This window comes from Rhinolophus ferrumequinum, chromosome 10, assembly GCF_004115265.2.
Source record: "Rhinolophus ferrumequinum isolate MPI-CBG mRhiFer1 chromosome 10, mRhiFer1_v1.p, whole genome shotgun sequence".
Classification (NCBI taxonomy): Eukaryota; Metazoa; Chordata; class Mammalia; order Chiroptera; family Rhinolophidae; genus Rhinolophus; species Rhinolophus ferrumequinum.
In genome coordinates, this window is record NC_046293.1 from 49842877 (window position 1) to 49867192 (window position 24316).

The 24316-nt window shown below is 36.4% G+C and overlaps 1 protein-coding gene across 2 annotated transcripts in view; it reads right to left on the bottom strand.

Moving 5' to 3' along the window:
* Positions 1–2086: 2086 nt before the first annotated feature.
* The window catches only part of CCNT1 (cyclin T1), a 31203-nt gene continuing 8973 nt past the window's right edge, over positions 2087–24316 (bottom strand). The window contains exons 3-9 of one of the 2 annotated variants that reach the window (XM_033116219.1): positions 22685–22813; positions 20554–20614; positions 18469–18531; positions 16251–16296; positions 15118–15281; positions 14885–14955; positions 2087–4007 (exon numbers count right to left, since the gene is read on the bottom strand). In XM_033116219.1, coding sequence (XP_032972110.1) covers positions 2601–4007; positions 14885–14955; positions 15118–15281; positions 16251–16296; positions 18469–18531; positions 20554–20614; positions 22685–22813 — 1941 coding nt within the window. In that variant the 3' untranslated portion in view covers positions 2087–2600. The remainder of the gene's footprint in view (positions 4008–14884; positions 14956–15117; positions 15282–16250; positions 16297–18468; positions 18532–20553; positions 20615–22684; positions 22814–24316) is intronic. The other variant, XR_004424063.1, reaches the window with a different exon arrangement.

The window sequence follows — 24316 nt, forward strand, 5'->3', positions numbered from 1 at the left end:
GCTAGTTGACAGGCACATCTGCTAACCCAAAGACAATGCAGCAGCTTCATGCAGAGCAAATAAGGAGTTCATAAAAAATGCACGGATCTAAAAGCAGACACTGTAGATACCTTAAAACAGTAGCACGAGGCATTAATATAAAAATTTCTCTAAATTGACCTATATCAGCAATGATCTACTAGGGCAAAGGCCAGAATACATAGTATAAAGCAGCCTTTAGGCTCTATAAGCATTTTTTCCAGTTCACTCCTGACAAGTTCTAAGGAACTAACTAGACTGCTATGGAGAAAACTGCTAATTAGGCCAGTGGATATGTATGTCTGTGTGCTGAAGGAGTGCATGTAATTAGAAAATGTGACGTGATACGAAAAATTAAAAGCTGGAAAAGATATTTTCATAATCAAAATCAGTGATCCTCAATTCCACAAAGATACAGATGCAAGCTAACTAACCTCTGGGAAGGTCAGGAAGGAAAGCCGACTCCACCAAACAAAATCTAAACAAATAGAAAGCCTGTATTTCCCAAAGACACCACACACCTACCAATTACCTAGCACAATACAGAAACTATCAAGGAGAAAGAGGAAAATGTCATCTATAAAAGTGAGGTGACATTCCAAGTCAAAGATAATGCTAGCTTATAGGTCAGCAGAGAGCTCCTTTTGCATAGCCACAGCAGGTACTCCAGACAGTTCAAATAAGCAAAGATGCATATTTACCTTCAGTTAGGGTTTACTGTACAAACTCCTTCCTGTATTAAGTCAGTGCATCATCAGTGCCAACTGCTTCAGTGTTCTCCCCACCTGTGCCCGGGAAACAGCAGCACGTGTACAACCCCCGATTCCCTACGACCTCCAACGAAAAACATTTCAATTTGTCCACAAAGAATATTTGGTGTGAAGGAAGCTGCATTAAAAACAAGACAAATTCAAATTGCATCATTTTTTTTCATAGTAAAAAATGCCATGAAGACCGGAGAATATCACATCAAATGATCTGTGGGGAGGTAGCATTTTCATTGACACAACTTGGCTTGAATTCTTCCAGCCCCTTAAAAGATTTCTTTCCTCGACAAAAACGTTCACTCCTAAAATCTGGGATAATTGAGTACCCAGAAGAACAGGACACCTGATCCATTTTTTTTAAAGGATTCTTAAGAAATCTCTGTGAAAAACCTCTGCCTAGAATCTAAAGCAACCAAACATGGACAATCTAAACGTAAGTTATCCGTGGGCTAGGCTTGCTCACCCTCATGGATGTCAGATTCACAAGCTCCAACCTCAAGCCACAGAGGCTGCAAAAACTGAGGAGGCAGCTGTTTGCCTTCAGACGTACGGACCAAAAGCAAGTCTCACATGTATAATGTAATTGAAAATACAATGTCCTAAGAATGCCCGATCACAATGTCACTGTCTTCAGGATCCTCTGGCTCCATGGCTGCTCCCAGAACAATTCTCACACGGTCCGGGCTTTCGTCGGCAGGATATATAGCACATGCCCCTTCCCATCAGAGACCCTGAGACTGCTCTCACGTGAACACTTGTCCAAAGCCCACCTTGAAAAAGACACATCCAATTCTGTAGGGCAGGAGCTAGCCTTGCTCTCCAACCCTCTTCCTCAACCCCACCTTTGTTCTGCATCAAAGGGGGGGGGAAAAGGAAGTTTTTATAATGGAGTCCAGAGTCAGGCTATTGGCTGCGCTTGCCCAAAGTAGAATTTAGAAGGCTACCACTTAATTACACCATAAAGAAAGGGGAAAATACCATGTCAAATGCATACCTCTTCCTTCCTTCATGTTCTAAAGGCCACACCATGTTCTCTCTAGTAGACTGTTGGGAAGTGAACGGTGAGGGACAAGGAGGGAAAGATACAACATGATTTTTAAACACACGCACTTAAAAACATACATACTCACACTTTCATACACACTTAAAGGTCTCAACACTTCAAGTGGCCGAAGCCTATCTCAGATCTCATGGCCAAAAGCCTACCCTCCCATCGCCCTACACACCCCCCACCCTCCAATCCCACCCCCCAGGACTCATTGCTATGTATCTCATACACACAGCAAAATCCCTATCCCTTTCCCAATTATATATAAAAAAAAACTAAAGAGATAACTTACTTTCTTTAAATTATTTTTTTAAGTCTCTTAAAAGATTTTGACGTTTAAATACTTCCTCTCTTCTGATATATTAAACATTGAAAGGATCCACAACTGTTTGATAAAACAAACCCTCCATATTTCAGTCCTGGCAAGAAGAGGGAAGATATCAACTCTAATCAACCTAATTAGGAGGTGGAGAGGCCAAGAATAAAGAAAGTATTCTTAATCTTTCACAGCTTCATCACATTCTCACCTCTCTAATACCAGTAAAAACTATAATAAAATAGTTACATTTCTGAGGCAGCAGATATAATAACCAAGGCCATCCACCATCCTCCCACCTATGTCTCAATGTTAATTTATTCCCTAGTCCAAGAAGGGAGACATATTTCATTAGGGAAGTAATTTTCTTAGTCCAGAATCAGTAGTTTAAAAAAAAAAACAAAAAAAACGTGTTTTTAAAGAAGATCTTTCTCCTCCTCTTCTCTTTTATTCACTTAGGAAGGGGCGGAAGTGGTGGAGGAGGTTCTGAAGGTAGAGGTGGTAGCCGGGGTTTGTCTGTATTGCCAGATCTGGAGGACATTCCACCAGCCCGTGGATTTAGATATTCACCATAAGAATGAACAAATTCAAATGCAGGAGGCTGAGTGGGTTGAACACCCTGGGCATTGAGAAGGGAGTGAAGCATATTCACAGTATCTTGATAGTCTATTGTCTGGGTTGTATTGTGACCATTGGCCCCAGCAGGGCCTTTATCCAGTTTCATATGAGGAACTCGAGATTTACAGCTGGGCTGTGAAAAATGAAGGCTACTTGTGTCTGAGCTATGCCCAGGCAACTGGGCCATTGAAGGAAGAGGAGGGAAGGAGAAATTTATGGAAGAGGATTTAGTACTCTTGGCAATCTTGGCTGGATGATCAAACATTGCCCCTCCAGTATCTTCAGGGGGACCCCTTTTACGAGTAGAACTGGAAGAGGAGAACGAACTAGTCAAGCTGTAAGCTTTGTGTGCTAAAGCGCTTGTCTGGCTACTCTGTTTTATATCACCTGGACGTTTGTTCCCAGTACCAGCTGGAAGCTGTGAGTGAGAATGCTTGTGTGAGTGGTGATTATGATGATGGTGATGATTAGATGGGTGAGTCTTGTGCTTTTCTTTGTGCTCTCGACTTTTTGAGACACTGTCATCTATAGAATTGTGCTTGTCAGGTGCAGCATGGACTTTAATGCGCATTTTTATCTCATCTGGTTTTGAAGAGGCAGCTTTATCTCCACTTGCCACTGGGATTCTCATTTTGAGAGCTGTTTTGTCAGGCTTTTCCAGAAAAGGCCGCTCTGGGTTTTCTGAACCCTCTATGGGCATTTTCAGAATGACCGAAGAATGGCTATCATGTTGAGACAGGAGATTCTGGGCAGCATATGCATACTGTGACTTCACATTGGCCTCCATGTTCTCCAGTTGTCTCTTCTGGGCAGCCAACTCTTCTGCATGCTTTGCACGGTACTCTTTAAGCGATACTTTAGCTGATGGCACACTCTTACTAGTCTGCTTCTGGGAAATAACTGCATTTGAACCATCCTGTTGCAAGAAATGATCAACTCCTGTAAGTGCTATATTCTCACTAGTCCGATGACCCTGAGAAGGTTCTCTTTTAAAAGGAGGTTGGGAGGACAGCCAACGCTCGCCCTGTAACATCTCCACACTGCTTAAGTTGCTGGATGACTCTTCAGTAGCTGGAAGGGAATGCACTGCACTTGTGGTAGAAGAAGTTGACATGCTCATTAAACCTGCAATAGTTGTGTCTGAAGAGCTCTGGGAAATCATATTGAGGATTGTCTGCTCCGAAGTATTTGCATCTGCTCCCCGGTCACCGCCTTTTGTTTTCTGGGCAGCTTGGCATGCCTAGAATGAAGCAAATAGTATCTCTTCACTTCAGGTAATTTATCAAATGGAAAAAACAATGAAATGAATACACTGTGCTTTCTGTGACACTGCATAGCCCATAAGCAGGAGGCTACTCTAACATGAGACTGTTAATTATTACCATCAGGAGACATAAGATTTTAAAACCTTCAGCCAAGAGTCACGCAAACAGGATCTCAAGGTATCTGCACTTCCATGTTCACTGCAGCTATTCACATAACCAAGATATGAAAGCAATTCAAGTGTCCATCTACCAATGAATGGATAATGAAAATGTGATATACACATACAATGAAATATTATTTAGCCTTAAAAAAAAAAAAAGAGAAGGGTTCCGGGATGATTGCAGAATAGGAAGCACCAGGAATCTGTCTCCCTACCTAAACGACAACTACACTGGCAGAATCTGCCTGATGTAACTATTTGGGAAATCTGGTGTCTCTTGAAGACTTACAACTTCCAGGGTAAGGCTTGGACAGTAAATTGGGGTTAATTTTCATCAATTTCAGTTCTCAGCACAGCAGAAACTATCCATCGCCCACCTCAGCCATGTAGCAGGTAGCTGTGCACCTATTTCTGGAGTGGCTTGCACAGAACTTTAAGGAAGCCAGGGTGGGCAAAGGGACTCTATCCTCCAAATATTGGGGATCTGTGCTATGATCACTGATTGTTTCTTCTGATTACAGAGGTATATACCAAATGGCAGGCAGGCACTATTGTTGTACCTCCCTCCATTGTTGCAAATCCCTCCTCCTCTGGCCAAAACAACTTCCAGGAGATTTAAAAGGCCAACACTCCTCCTTCCCCCATTATTTTTTTGCTTTTTCCCCTTTTGGGATCCAGATATTAAAGAGTAGGACATTTAAAAACAATGCCATATACAGTACAGGGAAAGTTAGAAAGTGACCATGCACGTCCAGGGAAAGGCTCAGAAAAGACCTTAAGTTTACACCTCAAGCTGATCCTCAGCACAACGATGCTCTACAAAATCAAACCTCCTCCCAAAATTGACAAAAACGATAGGAAGGAAAAAAAAAAGCAAACCATGGGGGAGGGAGAAAATCTGATTTCCAGCGTTATCACATTATTAGATTCAAATGTCCAATGTTCGACAAAAAAATCAAAAGAAATAGAAAAAAACAGGAAAGTATGGCCCATTCAAAAGAAAAAAAACTAAATCAACAGCAACTGCCCCTGAAAAAGACCTGATGGCAGATCTACCAGACAAAGACTTTAAGATAACTCCCGTAAAGATACTCAAAGAATTAAAGGAAAATGTGGAGAAAGTCAGAAAAACAGTGTGAACAAAATGGAAATATTAATAAAGAGGTATAAAACCTAAAAAGAAACCAGAAAAAAATCCTAGAGCTGAAAAGTACAATAACTGATAATGAAAAATACACTAGAGGTATTCAAAGGCAGTTTCAAATCAGCAAACCTGAAGGTAGAACAATGCAAATTATCGAGTCTAAGGAATAGAAAGAAGTAAGATTTAAGCAAGTGAACAGAGACTAAAGGACCTGTGATACACCATCAGGTGGACCAACATATGCAATCATAGAAGTTTCAGAAGAAGAAAAGAGAAAGGGCACAGAGAATTTTTGAAGAAACAGTGGTTGAAAACTTTCCAAATTTATCAAAGACATAAGATAAACATCCAAGCTCAACAAACTTCAACTAAGAACTCAGACTCACACTGAGACACATTATAATCAAACGTTCAGAAGCCATAGACAGAAAATACTGAAAGCAACAAAGAGAGAAGCAAATCATCATATACAAGATCACAACATTTCTCATCAGATACTTCGGAGGCCAGAAGAGAGGGAGGGGGCTGATACATTCCAAGCGCTAAAAGAAAAACCTGTCAACCAAGAATCCTATATCCAGCAAAAATATCCTTCAAGAAAGTGAGGGAGAAATTGAGACATTTCCAGATTGAACAAAGCTGAGGTAGCTCGTGACCACTAAATCGGCCATACATGAAATTCTCAAGGGAGTCCTCCAAGGTGAAAAGAGACTAGACAGTAACTTGAAGCCATATGGAGAAAAAAAGATCTCAATAAAGGTAAAAACATGGGCAATTATAAAAGCTAGTATTATTGTAACAATGGTTTTGTAACTGCACTTATTGTTTTCTACATGATTTAAGAGACTTAACAAATTTTAAGGGAAAAAAAACAATCATTAGTGTAAAATCTAGTATTGCTGTTAACTTTGATTTATAAGAGCCTAGTGGATTTAAGAGATTATTAGTTTATGTTTTGGGGCATACAATTTCTAAAGATATAATTTTGTCACATCAATAACCAAAAGGGGTAGGGGTGCAGCTATAAAGGAATTTGTGTGTAATTGAAGCTAAACTGGTATAAATTCAAATTAGAGTTATAACTTTAGTATGTTAAATGCAATCCCCATGGCAACCACAAAGAACATAGCTATATAGAATACACAAAAAAGGAAATGAGAAAGGAATTTTTTTAATTTCACTATAAAATAAAAAATTAACCAAACACAAGACAGTCATGCAGAAAATGAAGGACAAAAAAAGCTCTAAGGCATATAAAAAGCAAATAGCTTAATAACAGAAGTCTCTCCTTATCTGTAATTACTTTAAGTGTAACTGGATTAAATTCTTAATGAAAAGATAGAGATTGGAAGACTAGATAAAAACACCTGATCCAACTATATGCTGTCTACAAGCACTGAGATCCAAAGACCCAAACAGGTTGAAAAGTGATAGAATGAAAACAGATATACCAGGCAAAGAGTAACGAAAAGATAGCAGGGTAGCTATACTCTATCAGACAAAATAGACTTTAAATCAAAAAACATTCCAAGAAACAAAGAACATTCTATATAGTTTTTAAAAGGCTTAATACAGCAATAAGATATAACAATTACAAACATTTACACACCTAAGAAAAAGAAAAAAAAACATTTACACACCTAATGACAAGTCTTCAAAACATATGAAGCAAAACCTAACAAAATTTAAGGGAAAATTGACAGTTTTACAGTAATAGTTGGAGACATCAATACCCCACTCACAATAATGGATAAGCAATCAGACAAGACAGGAAATAAAGGACTTCACAAAGAAATCACCTAAATCTAAGACATATAAAGAACATTCTATCCAAAACAGCAGCATACACATTCTTCTCAAGTGTATTTGGAAGATTTTCCAGGATAGACCATAATATTGGCCACAAACTAAGTCTCAATAGATTTTAAAACATAGATATACAAAGCATCTTTTCTGACCATAAAGTTAGAAATCAATAACAGAAGGAAAATTGACAAAATTGTAGAAATCAACACTTTTAAACAACCAATGGATCAAAGGAGAAATCAAAAGGGAAATTAGAAAATACTTAGAAATGAATGAAAATGACAACATAATATATCAAAACTCATGGAATGCAGCAAAAGCAGTGCTGAGGGAGAAGTTTATAGCTATAAATACTTACATTAAAAAAAAAAAAATGACACCAAAATCAGACAAAGACACTACAAAAAAAGAAAATTACAGAATAATGTCACTGATGAACACAGATGCAAAATTTCTCAACAAAATATTAGCAAACCAAATTCAACAATACATTTAAAAGATCATACAGTATAATCAAGTGGGATTGATTCCAGGAGTGCAAGGATGATCAATATCTGCAAATCAATCAACGTAATACATATTACCAAAACAAAGAATAAAAATTATGTAATCATCTCAATAAAAGCAGAAAAGCATTTGACAAAATACAACAATCATTTATGACAAAGAGTGTCAACAAAGTGAGAATAGAGGGAACTTATTTCAATATAATAAAGGCCACATATGACAAACCTACAGCTAACATCATACTCAACAGTGAAAAGCTACAAGCTTTTCCCCTAAGATCAGGAACAAAACAAGGACGCCTCTTACAACTTTTATTCAACATAGTATTGAAAGTCCTTACTATAGCAATCAGAAAAGAAAAAAGGCAACGCATCCAAATTGGAAAGGAAGAAGCAAAATTGTCACTATTTATAGATAACATGCTACTATATATTAAAAAAAACCTACTCATCTACTAAAAAACTATTAGAACTAATGAATTCAGTAAAGTTACTGAATAAAAAAATTTGTAGTTTATTAAATTCAGTGGCATGTCTATACAATAACAAATTATCAAAAGAGCAATTAAGAAAACAATCCCATTTACAACTGCATAAAATAAAATAAAAAATACCTAGGAATAAATTTAACCAAGAAGGCGAAAGACCTGCTGTACTCTGAAAAGTGTAAGACACTGATGAAAAGAACTGAAGATGACTAAAATAAATGAAAAGATATACCATGCTCATAGATTGGAAGAATTAATGTTTTTAAAATGTCCATATTACCCAAAACAATCTACAAATTCAGTGCAATCCCTATCAAAATACCAACGGCATTTTTCACAGAACTAGAAAAAGTAATCCTAAAATTTATATGGAACCACAAAAGACCCTGAATTAGCCAAAACAATCTTGAAAGAGAAGACAAAGCTGGAGGTATTACGATCCAATTTCAAAGTATACTACAAAATTACATAATCAAAACAGTATGGTACCAGCACAAAACAGACATAGTTAAATGGAATGAAATACCCTGTTTCCCTGAAAATAAGACCTAACCAGACAATCAGCTCTAATGCATCTTTTGGAGCAAAAATTAATATAAGAACCAGTCTATTGCATTATGTTATATTATTATTATATTATATGAGACCGGGTCTTATGTTATAGTAAAATAAGACCGAGTCTTATATTAATTTTTGCTCCAAAAGACGAATTAAGGTGATTGTCCAGCTAGGTCTTATTTTCGGGGGAAACACAGTAGAAAGCCCAGAAATTAACCCCCACTCATATGGTTAATTAATCTATGACAAATGAGGCAGAAATATATATACTGAGGAAAAGACAGTCTCTTCAATAAATGGTGTTGGGAAAACGGGACAGATACATGCAAAAAAAAATGAAACTAGATGACTTTCTTGTACCGTATACAAAAATAACTCAAAATGGACTAAAGATTTAAATGTAAGACCTGAAACCATAAAACTCCCAGAAGAAAACACAGGCATTAAATTCTTGATATCGGCCTTAGAAATATTTTTTTTGATAGGTCTCCTCAGGTAAGGGCAACAAAGCAAACATAAACAAATGGGACTACAACAAATGGGACTGATGTAAAAAGCTTTTGCATACCAAGGAAACCATTAACAAAGTGAAATGACAACCTACTGAATGGAAAAGATATTTACAAATGATATATCTGATAAGGAGTTAATATCCAAAATATATAAAGAAATCATACAACTGAACATCCAAAAAAACCCATAAACAATCCAATTAAAGAATGTGCAGAGAACCTGAATAGACACTTCTCCGAAAAAGATACACACATGGGCAAAGACATGAAAAGATGCTCAACATCACTAAGCACCAGGGAAATGCAAATCAAAGCCACAATGAGGTATCACCTCACATCTGTCAGAATAATCATTATCAAAAAGGCAACAAATAACAAGTGTTGGTGAGGATGTGGAAAAAAGGAATTCTCCTGCACTGTTAGTGGGAATGTAAACTGATGCAGCCAGTATGAAAAGCAATATGGAGGTTGCTCAAAAAATTAAAAATAGAACTAACATACAACTAGCAATTCCACTTCTGGGCATTTAGACGAAGAAAATGAAAACACTAATTGGAAAAAACACATGCACCCCTATGTTCATTGCAGCATTATTTACAATAGCCAAGATATGGAAGCAGCCCAGGTATCCCCTGATAGATGCATGAATAAAGAAAATGTGGTATGTATGGAATATTCCTCAGCCATAAAAAAAAAAAAAAATGAAATCTTGCCAATTGCAACAACATAGACAGACTTAGAGAGTATTATACTAAGTAAAATAAGAGAAAGACAAATACTATATGATTTCACTTATATGTGGAATCTAGAAAAAACAAAACAGAAACACTCATAGACACAGAGAACAAACTTATGGTTGCCAGAGGGGAGGCGCATGGGGAAAGAATGAAAAATGCGAAGGGGAATAAGAGGTACACACTTCTGGTTATAAAATAAGTAAGTCACAGGGGTATAATGTACAGCATAGGGAAAATAGTCAATAATATAATAAATTTGTATAGTGACCACACTTACTGTGATATTGTAAGGTATATAAATATCAAATCACTTGTTGCACACCTGAAACTAACATAATATTATGTCGACTATATTAAACTATAAAAATAGTTTTAAAAAAAAGAAAAAAAACAACAAGAAAGAGCTTAAAATAACTAACTTTGCAACTCAAGGAACTAGAAGAACAAACTAAACCCAAGCTAGCAGAAGAAGGAAATAATAAAGATAAGAGCAGAGATAAATAAAGAATAGAAAAATCAATGAAACCAAAAGGTGGTTCTTTGAAAAAGAAAAAGATCAACAAAACTGACTAACCTTTAGCTAGATGGACTAAGAAAAAAGAGAGAAGGCTCAAACTACTAAAATCAGAAATAAAAGTAGAGCTATTGCTACCGATTCTACAGAAATAAGAAGGATTATAAGAGTACTATGAACAACTGTATGCCAACAAATTGGATAACCTAGATGAACTGGACAAATTCCTAGAAACACAAAACATACCAAAACTAAATCATAGAGAAATACAAATATAAATACCTATAACTAGTCAGGAGATTGAATCAACAATCAAAAAATCTCCCCAAAAATCCTTCACTGGTTAATTCTATAAAACATTTAAAGACTATCAAACCTTTTCAAACTTTCCCAAAATTTTGAAGAGAAGGGAAAACGTCCCAACTTATTTGCTGAGGCCAGCATTACCTTCATTACCAAAGCCAGACAGAGACACTACAAGAAAATAAATCTATAGACAAATATCCCTTATGACCATTGACGTAAAAATCCTCAACAAAATAACAAATTGAATTCAACAGCATGTTAAAAAGATAATACACCACAAGCAAGTGGGATTTATTCCTGGTGGAATGCAAGGATGGTTCAATATATGAAAATCAACCCATATAATATGCCACATAAACAGGATGAAGGAAAAACACGATCATCTCAATTGATACAGAAAAAGTATCTGACAAATTTCAACTCATTTCCATGATAAAAATAATCAGTGAACTACAAACATAAGCAAACTAACTCAACATAATAAAAGCCATTATGAAAAACCCACAGGGAACATACTCGATGAAAGACTGAAAGCTTTCTCTGTGACCAGGAACAGGGTAAAGATGCCCGCTCTCACTATTTCTATTCAACATAGTACTAGAAGTTCTCGTCAGAGCAATTAGACAAGAAGAAGAAGTAAAAAGCATCCAAATTTGAAAAGAAGTAAAATCATCTATTTGCAGATGATATGATCTGATAATAGAAAACTCACAAGACTCCACCAAAAAAAAGTTAGAATAAAAGAATTCAGCATACTACCGTGTTCCCCCGAAAATAAGAACTAGCCGGACAATCAGCTCTAATGCATCTTCTGGAGCAAAAATTAACATAAGACCCGATCTTATTTTACTGTAGGACCGGGTCTTTAATATATAATATAATATAAAATAATATAATACCGGATCTTACATTAATTTTTGCTCCAAAAGACACATTAGAGATGATTGTTCAGTGAGGTCTTATTTTCGGAGAAACATGGTAGCAGGATACAAAGTCAACACACAAATTCAGTGGCATTTCTATACACAAACAATGAATAATCTGAAAAGCAAATTATGAAAACAATTCATAATTTACAGTAGCATGAAAAACAATCGAATACTTAGGAATTAACCAAGGATGTGAAAGACATGTACAATGAAAACTGGAAAACACTACCAAAAGAAATTAAATAAGACAGTCTCATAAATGGAAACTTATTCTATGTTCTGGACTCAAAGACTTACTATTGGTAAAATGTGAATACTACCCAAAGCAATCTATAGATTCAATGCAATCCTGATTAAAATCCCAATGACGTTTTTTGCAAAAATTGAAAAACCCATCCTAAAATTCATATGGAATTTCAACGGATCCCAAATAGCCAAAACAATCTTGAAAACGAACAAAACTGGGCTCACACTTCCTGATTTTAAAACTTACTACAAATCTACAGTAATCAAAAGAGTGTGGTATTGGCCTAAAGATAGACATACAGATGAATGGAATAGAGAGCCCAGAAATAAACCCTCACATATATGGTCAGATGATTTTTGACAAAGGTGTCAAGACCATTCAGTGGGGAAAGCACAGTCTTTTCCAACAAACGGTGTTGGAAAAACTGGATATCCACACACAAAAGAATGAAGTTGGACCCTCACCTACCACATACAAAAATTAACTCAAAGTGAATAAGGGACCTAAATGAAAGACCTAAAACAATGTAACTCTTAAAAGAAAACATAGAACAGCTTCACAACATTGGATTTGGCAGTGATTTCTTGGATATGACACCAAAGGCACAGTTAACAACAACAAAAAGATAATTTGGACTCCATGAAAATTTTAAAATTTTGTGCATCCAAAAATTCTATCCAGAGTAAAAAAGGCAACCCACAGAATAGGAGAAAATATTTACAAATCATATAACTGATTAAGAGATTAATATCCAGAATATACAGCGAACTCAACAACAAAAACAACCCGATTTAAAAATGGGCAAAGGACTTGAGTAGGCATTTCTCCAAAGAAGATACACAAATGGGCAATAAGCACATGAAAAGACGCTCAACATCACTGGGAATATGCAAATCAAAACTACAATGGGATACTACCTCATAGCAACTAGGACGGCTACTATCAAAAAACCCAAGTTTTGACAAGGATGTAAAGAAATTGGAACTCTTGTGCACTGTTGGTGGGAATGAAAAATGGTATAGCCACTATGGAAAACAGTGTATGGTTCCTCAATAAATTAAAAATAGAACTACCATATGATGCAGTAATTCCACTTCTGGATATATACCCAAAAGAATCAAAAACAGGGTCTTGAAGAGGTGAGGTATTTGTACACCCATGTTGATAGCAGTATTATTCATAATAGCTAAAACTTGAAAGCAACCCAAGTGTCCGTTGATGGGAGAACAAACAAAATGTGGTACATACATACAATGGAATATTATTCAACCTTTAATTGGAACAAAATTCTACAATATGCTACAAGATGGATGAAAGTTAAGGACATTATGCTAATTGAAATAAGCCAGTCACTAAAACACAAATACTGTATGATTCCACTTATGTGAGGTTTGTAGAAGAGTCAAAATCATAAAGACAGAAAGTATAATGTTACCAGGGGCTGGGATCAGAGGAAATGGCGAGTTATTGTTTAATGGGTATAGTTTCAGTTTTACAAAATGAAAAGAGTTATGGGGAGAGATGGTAAATGATGGTTGCACAATATGAATGTACGAGTATTTGATACTACTGAACTGTATACTCAAAAAATGGTTAAGGTGGCAAATTTTATCTTATTTGCATTTTACCACATTAGAAAAAAAAGAAGGAAATCCTGCCATTTGCAACAACACAGATGAACCTGGAGGACCTTTGGCTAAGTGGAATAAGCCAGACACAGAAATGACAAATACTGCATGATCTCACTTACTGAGTAATCTAAAATAGTCAAACGTGCAGAGGCAGAGAGTAGAATAGTGGTTGCCAGGGTATGGGGAGAGGGGAAACAAGGAAGTATTAGTCAAAGGGTACAAAGTTTCGGTTATATAAGATGAGTAAGTCCTCTCTGGGTACAGCACAGTGCCCATAGTGAACAACACAATCTTGTATACTTAATCGCTTCTTGGCCTTTTGGTTAAGATTAAGTGTAGTACTGTACACTTAAACATTTGCCTAAGTGTTCTAGCACCAAAAAAAAAAAAAAAAAAGTCACAGCAATCTATACCAATGCTATTAAGGCAATAAAAAAATGAGGTTGTGCATACCTAAAATTCATTCCTGAACATCTATGCCTTATGACTGCTTATGATTCCAGTTAGTCCAAAAGTAAATTCTAGAAATTTTGATGAGGTTTTAAATGAAATTAAATGAGGACCTATGTGCTCTCAAGTCTCCTTTGAACCCTAGGCAAACTCATTTTCTGCAGCTCACTCAACTCAGGAAAATAAAATCAAGCTTATTTTCTGGATTTCTGAGAAATGCGGGAATGTTTTAAATAAACTGTCTATATGACACTGGGGAAAAATATGAATAATTCCATTATTCATACGTAAGACTTTGAAAAATATCTGAAATACAACTTTAGACCTCAATCTGTATAAAAACAAAATTCTAAAATCCATTTCAAAAGCAGGTAATGTCAAAGATAAAAATCATGGTATCAGCTCTAACTTAATAACTCTGTGTCTTTCCTCTACGAGAAGCCAACACTCTGTGACTCAAAGAAACCATACTTTTTTCCCTCACAGTCTCCACACAGAAAACATTCAACCAATGTTGCTGACCAAATGACTGTATCACAGGAGTTGCAAAACACAAAAATCTTGCTATCACCCACAGCCATTGACTCTAGGCCAGTATCCAAGCTAAGACGTTGAAGTCATGATTATTGCGTAACCACACAAAGGGAAATTCCAAACCTAGGGTACATAACCAGTTCTGGTATATTCACTGGTGCAGTCAAAAGAAGAAAATGGTTTGTTCCACATGCTAACAGCAATATTTTTTTTTTTTTTATAAACAACATGCATTTATTACTCAGAGTTCTAGTGGTTGGGAAGTCCACGATCATGATACTGGCAGATTTAGTCTGGTGGCAGCCACTTTTAAAAGCAATAACTCTTACCCTCCAATTCCGAATTCGTTTAAGCCTGTTGGGGGTTTTCTCCAGGATCTGTAGAAATTCATGTGTCAGTTCTGCAAATGAAATAGAACATTTAAGAAAAACTCAGAGAGGCAGAAGGAATGAAACAAGAATAACCTCAACTAACTATTTTCATCTGAATCAAGTCACCTTTGGCCAGATATGTGACAGATCAAGATCAAGTGCTTTTCAAGGACCCTTACTCTAAAACTTACCATCTAAAAGTTCCAGGGTCACAGTGGCGTCAACATACTCCCACCAGTGCTTCCCATCAGTTGAGACTGGGATCTCCCAATTGGACCACTTGCAAGCCAGATGAATGCAGACACAGGCCACCACAGGAGGTGTGTACTGCAGGCTAAATGTGGTCAAATGCAGGCTGACACCAGAGGGAAGGAAACAAGAGAGTGTCATGAGCTCTCAATTCTGAACCCAAAGTTAAAACTCTCCATTATTTAAAAAAAAAATTAAAAAACACTGGAGAGCAAGAAGGGCAAGAAATATCCAGTGCTCTGATCCAGCACTCAACATGATTTTCCATTAACCCACCTGCTCAGATAATACCATTTATAAATTTTTGACTATACATCACTCAATCCACATAACTGACAAAGGAACAAAAAAATAAATTTAAAAATATTTTGTCTCTTGCAAATCTTAAGTCTGGCCTATTTAAAATAAAGAAGAGACAATCACTCTCTCACATGTGAATGTACCTGATTGATGGTTTATTTTAAAATTCCTCCTATCAGGCTATAAAATGAACGTCTTAGCCCTGACAGTCATTAGGAAGTATCTTTGGTTTCTATGAACAAGATTGGAGATAAGAATGAGCAAGTCATTTGGTAATACAATTTATGTATTAATAATTTTTTCTTTAAAAAGGGAAGAAGAAAGAAAAAGTATTACAACTCTTTACACATATATGTGACTATTTATCTGGGAGTGGGGCAAGAAAACAAGTCTTTTAAAATACCCTAATTATTGCAGAGTCCACCAATCAGATTGTCACTGTCAATGAATTCCAAGATTACCAACTTTCAGAACTAAAAGCTAACTAACACATGCAGAATTAAGTAGGCTATCAGTCAGTCATAAATAATTATATCACCTTAGCAAATTAAAAAAGCACCATGGAAATTTAAGATACAAATGAAAATTGTGCATAAAAATCAACATGTACCGGAGAATTGTCCATATAACACACTGTATCAAAGATCCATGCCTGGGCCATTGAGTTCTAGTTACTACCTGACATCTTTCCATATGCCCCTCAAAAAGTGACAATCCCAACCCAAGTTAAAGTCCTACCCCAAAAATACAAAGGAAAAAATATTAAAATATAAACCTGTTGGTTGCCATGAAGTAAGAAGTCTGTGCTAAGTCCTTGCTTGCTGGAAAAAAAAAAAAAAAAAAAAAAGTGGTGAGGGTAGAGGGAAAAAGTTATCAGTTCCATTTAATCTCAACAATTATTTAGTAAGCATTTAATATTTGCAAGGTAGAGAATATCGTGGTGAATGAAGCAGACATGGTCCCTAACCAACAGAAGTTTACATTCTGCCAAAGACAGATTAGCAATTTTTAATCACATTATTAGTAATTATGCTGCTTCCAGACCTAGGACTCAAGCTTTACTCTGTACACCAGGAATCTGACACTTGTTTAAAATTCAATTCCTGGGCATCCTCCCTAGAGTTTGACTCACTATGTTTGGAGAAGCACACAAGCATGTTTAACACTAACCCAGAGATTCTGATATAAGGGTTCACTGAAAAATACTAAATTGGGGGATGAACTAATTTGGAGGCAAGATCAGAATCCAGAAGACCTTGACATGTTTGGAAAAGTGATTTGTGCTTAAAAAAAAAGTTTTAAATTAAGTAACCTGTAATCTAATCTCAAAATCATCAAATAACAAAAATAAATTACGAGAAAAATAAAAATTCCTTCTTTAAAAGAAACTGCTCCGGATGACAAAGCAAATTTTAATCTTCCTTAAATATCAGCATCTATCCATCTCTGTTTAACCCTATCCTTGCTCAATAAAAACCTTTTGATGCTTTCAAAATATAAAGAACTCAGGCAAAACTTTCAGAATTTTCAGGTAAAACACACATAACAAAACAAGGCCAATTATCAGTGTGGTCTAAAAAGGCACTGAAACGCACGATGGTTGTGTAGATCTTCTTGATACTACTATTTAAACTAAATGAGAGGAACTAAGTTTCATGCAATTACAGCTACTAAAGTTAATTTAAAATAAAAAAGAAAGTTCTGCCAAGGGATTGTCAAGCATGGAAATACTAAGTTCAAACAAATTCTACATGATCCTCTGGGTGGCCGTTAAGAATATCTAGGGTGCGCTGGCCCGGTGGCTCAGGTGGTTGGAGCACGTGCTCCTAACACCGAGGTCGCCAGTTCGATTCCCACATGGGCCAGTGAGCTACGCCGTCTACAGCTAAGATTGTGAACAACTCTCCGTGGAGCTGGGCTGCTGTGAGCAGTCATGAGCAGCAGGAGATTGGCGTGAGCTGCCATGAGCTGCTGTGAGCGGCCGACCAACATCCGCCGACCAACTGCCTAGGCAGGAGGAGCTCAAGGCTCCTAACACCAGCATGGGACAGGGAGCTGTGTCCTACACAAACAACTGGACTGAGAAACAACAGCTTGAACCGGAGTGGGGTCGGGGGGAGGCGGAAGAAGCAGTAAAAAAAAAAAAAATCTAGGACAATCAACCCTACAGTCAAAGACTGCCAATTCCCCAGACATCCTTAAAATTGCTTTTAGTTATTCATGATTTGGTGACTTTTTTTTTAATTCATTTATTCGTTCTAATTTGTGTGTGTGTGTGTGTGTGTGTGTGTGTGTGTGTTTGTATGTGTGTAAAATCCTTAGACTTTTCTTTTTTCCCCCCTCTTCTGCCTCTCTCCCCCCCAACTCCGGTTCAAGCCGTTGTTTCTCAGTCTAGTTGTGTAGGACACAGCTCCCTGGCCCATGCTGGTGTCATGAGCCTTGCCACCACCCCCCAGGCAGTCAGTCGCCAGTCATCCGTCGGTCACTCACAACAGCTGTCACCAGCTGCCGGCCGCTCATGGTGGCACACGGTAGCCCATGGCAGCACACAGCAGCCCACAGCAGCACACGCCAAGCTCCCGCTGCTCCCGGCAGCCCAGCTCCAGGGAGAGCTGCTGTTCACAATCTTACTGTAGAGGATGCGGCTCACTGGCCCACCTGGGAATTGAACTGGCGACCTCGGTGTTAGAAGCATGGTGCTCCAACCACCTGAGCCACCAGGCGGGCCCGATTTGGGGACTTTTCAAAATCTGCCGCCAGCTTTGACAAACATCCTCAAGAGGCTAATTCTCTTTAAAAAGAGATCACCTATTTTTAAGAACTTGACAGAAAAATCCCAAGTCAGAATCATTCATTTTTATTTAAGCCAGTTAGGCCTTTCAATTTAACTTTTGGTCAAAGCAGCTGTGTTACATGTTTGTCCACAGCAATCGGAGCCTCTAAAAGAAATGGTAAACAATTTAAGAGCACAGTCTCAAGTTGGGATTCCTTACCTCGAACAAGTTGAGTGCACTTTACCACATGTGTATGTGGGTGATCAATTGTTAGCTCAAAGCCTAAAAAAAAGTAACTGGTTAAAAAGCTAAAGTACTTGAGACATTTTATACATATTTTATCTGAGTCATCATTAAAGGCCTCCCTTGTTTTCCTGTCCCGAACCTGTTGTTCAGAGGCTGAGTGACACAAAGTATGCAGCATGCTTTTCTCTAAGACACATTATCTCAAAGCTATTTACAATATTTTGAGGTATAAGATACCACTAAGATAATAAAGCTAATGCAATCTCAAGGCCCCTGAGGAACCAATACCCTCTAAAACACAAAACATGTTTTAGTGGACAATAGAATATATGGTTGGAAGGAGCAGTTACTCAAGTGATGACTATCTTGCAAAGCTTAACCTTAAGGAAACATTTTAAAACCTATTCTTCTTACCTTTTGTTCCTTTTCATTATCTTAATTACAATAGGTACTGATCATTTTATCCAACCCCAAATGATCTTTACCAAAATTACTTAAGGAGGATCAGTGTGTCTATACAAATTTTTTGAGTTTCTCTTTTTGCCTATGTAAATAAAATTTTCTAGATAAAGTAAAGAAATTCAATTGAGAAATTGACATAGTGTAAATTCTAAAAGGATAACTGATTCTTGCAAATTAGATCTTACTGGTTTCCACATTAAAACATTAATAAAAATTTATTCCACCAGAAAAATACCATTGTCCACTAAAACATGGTTACATTAAAGACAATGTATTTAAAGTAAAAAAATTAATTAGCAGAAATTAACTTCAGAGATAAACTTTGAAGAACTAATTGCATGTGTGTGTGTGTGTATATATATATATATACATATGTATACATATATATGCAATAAAATACAGCTGTACCAGTAATTTTCCAACACAGCTCATGAAATCCTCCCCTACCTAAAGAGAAAAATGATTGCCAAAAAAAAAAGAAAAAAAATCTTAATTTTCCATATCTGCTAAGCTTTTAAAGACAGTCTCTCTGATAAAAATAATAGATAATAACTGATCATCCAAGTTGCCCACGAACCATTACATAGCAGGTCCTCAAGTAACTTCATTCAACATCATTTCACTATAACGTTGATGAAACAAAAAAAACTGATTCTCGGGGGGGGGGGGGGGCCACTGTCAGTGTGGAGCTTGCACATTCTTCCCATGTCTGCATGGGTTTTCTCCAAGTACTCAGGTTTCCTCCCATGTCCCAGAGATGTGCACATTAGGTGAATCAGCTTGTCTAAATTGTCCCAGTCTAAGCAAGTGTGAGTGTGTGTGATGTACCCTGAGATGGAAGGGCGTCCTGTCAGGGTGGATTCTGGCCTTGCACCCTGAGCTGCTGGAACAGCTTTCCTGCCACCCGCAACCCTAAGCTGAAATACATGGGTTGAAAAATAATTATCTCGTTTTTATTATTCTTTCTTAAATGTATGTATAGTTCACATTCATTTCAATGTTTAACATTAGAAGTGTTTTAGGGCTTTATTTACAAGTTTGGTGATGTTTTTGTGACCAGAAATATGCCATAGGAACTTAACTCTTGTTTATATCAATTAGCCCATGGTAAAATTAAGTTTGCTACATATTGTTTCACGTAAAGCCAGAGTGTCCAAGGGCCCACTGACGATGTTAAGTGAGCACTTACTGTAGCTTGAATTCCTCCACCTCCACTCTGCTGTTCTGAACTCTGATTACCAGTTTAAAAACAAGTGCTGTAATCTAAATACAATGACAGATTATAAAAATCCACTGAAGAAAAAGTTCTTAAAATAGTTTCTGCCATTAGTTAATAGAAAGTTAAAAACTGCCAAACCTTAAAAAGCAAATCATGAATCCTAGAATGAAAAAAAAAAAACCAGCAACTGCTATTTCAAAGGTCAGCTGTGCCTTTATTCTTTCTTTGTTATAGGCCAGGGTAAAACTGAGCTTTACAACCTCTAGAATTTGCAAAACCTTTCCAAGAGATTTTCCTCCTGTTTATTATTTTGCAAATTTTAAAATCATATCATATTACACATATTTCTTTAATGTTTTAAAGGAAAATAAACTTACCTAAAGTCTGCAGAATTATGCTTTCTAATATCACCAGATCTTGAACTTGTTGCAGGTAAGCCTGTAGGTGAGAAGACACATAAGGCACAATATGTAAAGTGTAAACAATTCTAACAACCAATCCCAGGGAAACCAAAGCCACAAAAGGCAGAGGTGGAGTAGGAACTGACATTAATCTTTATCACTATTCAGTATATATTCTGCTTTTAAAATAAAAATGGTGGTATACTGAGAGAGAACACTTTATTCAAAAATGGCTACAGAAAAAAGCACCAGAGATTTGGTTCATTTTCAGACTGACATTTTAAGTTTTAAAGTTCATTTGATGTAGACACATGAAAATAAAAATACGTCTTTTTCAACATTATCAAAATACATTTGCAGAGCCTCCCTATGTAGAGGCAATGTAGGCAATCTCAAACTTCTGACTCCTGTTAACCTTCCCCTGTGGCGTAATGCTAGGTTTCTAAAAATTCATAAAAGAGTTCAAACGAAAAGGGAACAAATAAATTCTCTCAGATTTGTACCTGCTAATATTGTAGCCACTATCCACACACGGCTATTGAGCACTTAAAATGTAGCTGGTCTACACTGAAATGCACTATGAGTGTAGAATACACACCGGATTTTGAAGACGAAGTTAATATAACAATGATAATGTAAACTGCCTCATTAATAATATTTTAATATTGATTATATGCTAAAAATAACAATATGATTAAAGAAAATAAATAAAATGTTAAATTTTTACTTTTTAAAATAAATATTTCAAATACAGTTTAATGAAAGTTAAAAATTTTTTAATTACACATAACTACCCTTATACTGCCATTGGACACACTGCTCTAGAATTCTAGGAGAATGAGACTTTGGCCAGGAATTAAGAGACTTATGTTAACTTTTCACTTAACTTCATAATCTTTAATAAGCCCAATAAGGACTTAAACTACGCTAATTCTCTGTTCCATATACTGAAGGAACAATGTTCCCCTAATCACTTCACAAGGAACAGAAACTCAAGTGAGAAGTTACATAAATATACTTTAGAGAAGAAAAAATAAGTGGGGATTACTTTTTTGTTTTATTTTGTTAAAATTATTTTATTTGGTCAATTCTATAGACCAATGGCATTTAGTAGTCACTCTCAAACCTAAATAAAAGTCCAGAGCAATAACTCTTCAGTAAGAGCTACTGTGTAGCCCAGAGAAAATGAAGGAAGTCAAGACACTGCTATGCAAAACATTTAATTCACATAATTAGGGCCTATTATCAACACAAAAAGTACACCCCCCAAAAAAAACCCACTTTCTCCAAAATGATCAACAGAACACACAATTCCATTTATCTACTTGATAAAGGATGACTAATGCATCCGCGGTAAGAGACTTAAATAACCTAGTAACAGAAATCCCTGATTTTTCTCCAATTACAAATGTCAGACCTCTCTATTGCTCACAACTCACCACGCCCCAGTCACTGACTTCTAAAGTAGGAGAGAGTTTCCTGCCTAAGAAAGTCAAGGACGGATGGAAGAGAAAAAAAAGCTGTATGTATATGCACAGAATAAAGGTCTGGAAGAATATAGTATGCTGGAACTGTTACCAGCAGTATCTGCCTAGGAGGAGATGGGGAGATGATTTCACTTTTACTTTAAATGATTCTTAAGTGTTTGGATTCTTTTATAATGAACATATAAAACTTTTGTGATTTCTTAGAAGGTTCTCTTGAAACAGAGAATGATTAAAATATATATACATGTACATGATGAAATACTATCTCGACAATTAAAGCAAGTGGGGAATTAATAAACTAGGAAATATTTGGGATATAGTAAGTGGAAAACTACAAAATATATACATGTATAGCTATTCATAGAAAAGAAGCTGGAAATAATAATGGTTCACTTATATATCTGTGGTCCAAATTATCTTTGTTTTTCTGCATTTCCCAATTTTACTGCAATGAATACAATTTACTTTTGCCATAAAATTTCTACGATGTTTTTGTAAAGGGAAAAAACAAACACGAAAAGGTTTCTTTAACAGCCTCCATTCGGATTTCAATAAATCAGTTACAAAAGTTATCAGCAAAATAAATTAAGAGAAACAGACATGTGTAATTAATCCCATACCTCACTCCTAGTATCAGGAAGTGATTCCTGTGGATGGAGACAAGCATGTGCTACCTTGATGACGTGTTCCAATTTTTTGGGCTGCTCCTCTACTTTAGCTGCTAGAAATAAGGCCGCTGGAGCCACAGACTGGATGGAGAGAAAATAAATCGTATTTATTATTTGTGTATTTCTAGATCAAGGTAGATCTAACTTGGGTAAGTCTCAAACCAAGTTCTTTGCTTACCTCAACTTCTTCACCACCTTTTGTTTACGATATTCCCCTACTTAAAATGTCCTGTCCTCTCGTATCCATTAATCCACACCCTCTTCCAAAAACCATCATTTAACAAACTCTCATTAGAAGCTACCTATTCAAGAAGCCACTAGATGTAAATAGACAGCTTTCTACTTAAAATGAAATTCTTTGCTAAGTTTGTATCAAAATCTATATATTTTTTTAAAAGGAATAAACTGAAATGTCCAGAAAAGGCAAATCCATAGAGACAAAAGAAAGTAGATTCGTGGTTGCCAGGGACTAGGAGGAAAGGGGAATGGGAGTGACTGCTCAAGTGAGAGGAGTTTCTTTCTGGGGTGATATAAATGTTCTCGAATTAGAGTGGCACAAATCTGTGAATATACTAAAAACCAGTAAACTGTAGATTTTAAAAGGAGGAATTTTATTGTGTAAGAATTATCTCAATTATATATGGGAGGCATAAATCTTAAAAAAAAAAAAGGAATGCAAAGTATAGTAGTATCTTCAAGAGGTTGTACGTGGAAAGCACTTACAGGGGGAAAAATTCAAGCCAATACACAAGTAGACATCAAACTCAGACATTAAACCACATAACAGATTAGAGCAATATGACATAAATGTAGCCTGGTGATCTGGGGAACCTCAGGAAGTAGAATTTCTCTTGACATTTCAATGATCAAAAATGGCAATGGCAGGAGCTAGAATTCACTAGGAGTCAAAGAAATGCAATAAATCATTTTACAGAATTTTAATTTCTATTTCACTTTACTGAGGAGTACATTCTAATACGTTGTTATCTTTGGGGGATACGTTCCAAGATCCCCATGGGATGCCTGAAATTTCAAATGGTATTGAATCCTATATAGATTATGTTTTTTTCCTATACATACATACCGATATCTATGATAGGCATAACAGTAACAAATAATAAAATAGAAGTATAATGTACCCTAATAAAAGTTATGTGAATGTGGTGTGTGTATGTGTGTGTGTCTCTCCCTAATAACTGATCTGATAACCGAGATGACTACTAAGTGATTAACAGGCGGGTAGCATATACAGACAGCATGGAGACGCTGGACAAAGGGATGATTCACATTCCGAGCTGGATGGAGCAGGACTGCAAAAAATTTCAGCATGTTACTCAGAACACTGTGCAATTTAAAACTTATGCATTGTTTACTTCAGGAATTTTCCATTTAACATTTTGGACCACGGTTGACCACAGGCAACTGAAACCACTGAAAGCAAAAGAGCAGATAAGGAGGAACTACTGTACTTATTTGTATCCTTGCTATTCTGTTATACTTTGCTGCAACAGATTTTTCTCCACAATTCATAGGAACAATTCTCTTCCTTCATATTTGTTGCAGATGTATGTGGGGCTTACTATG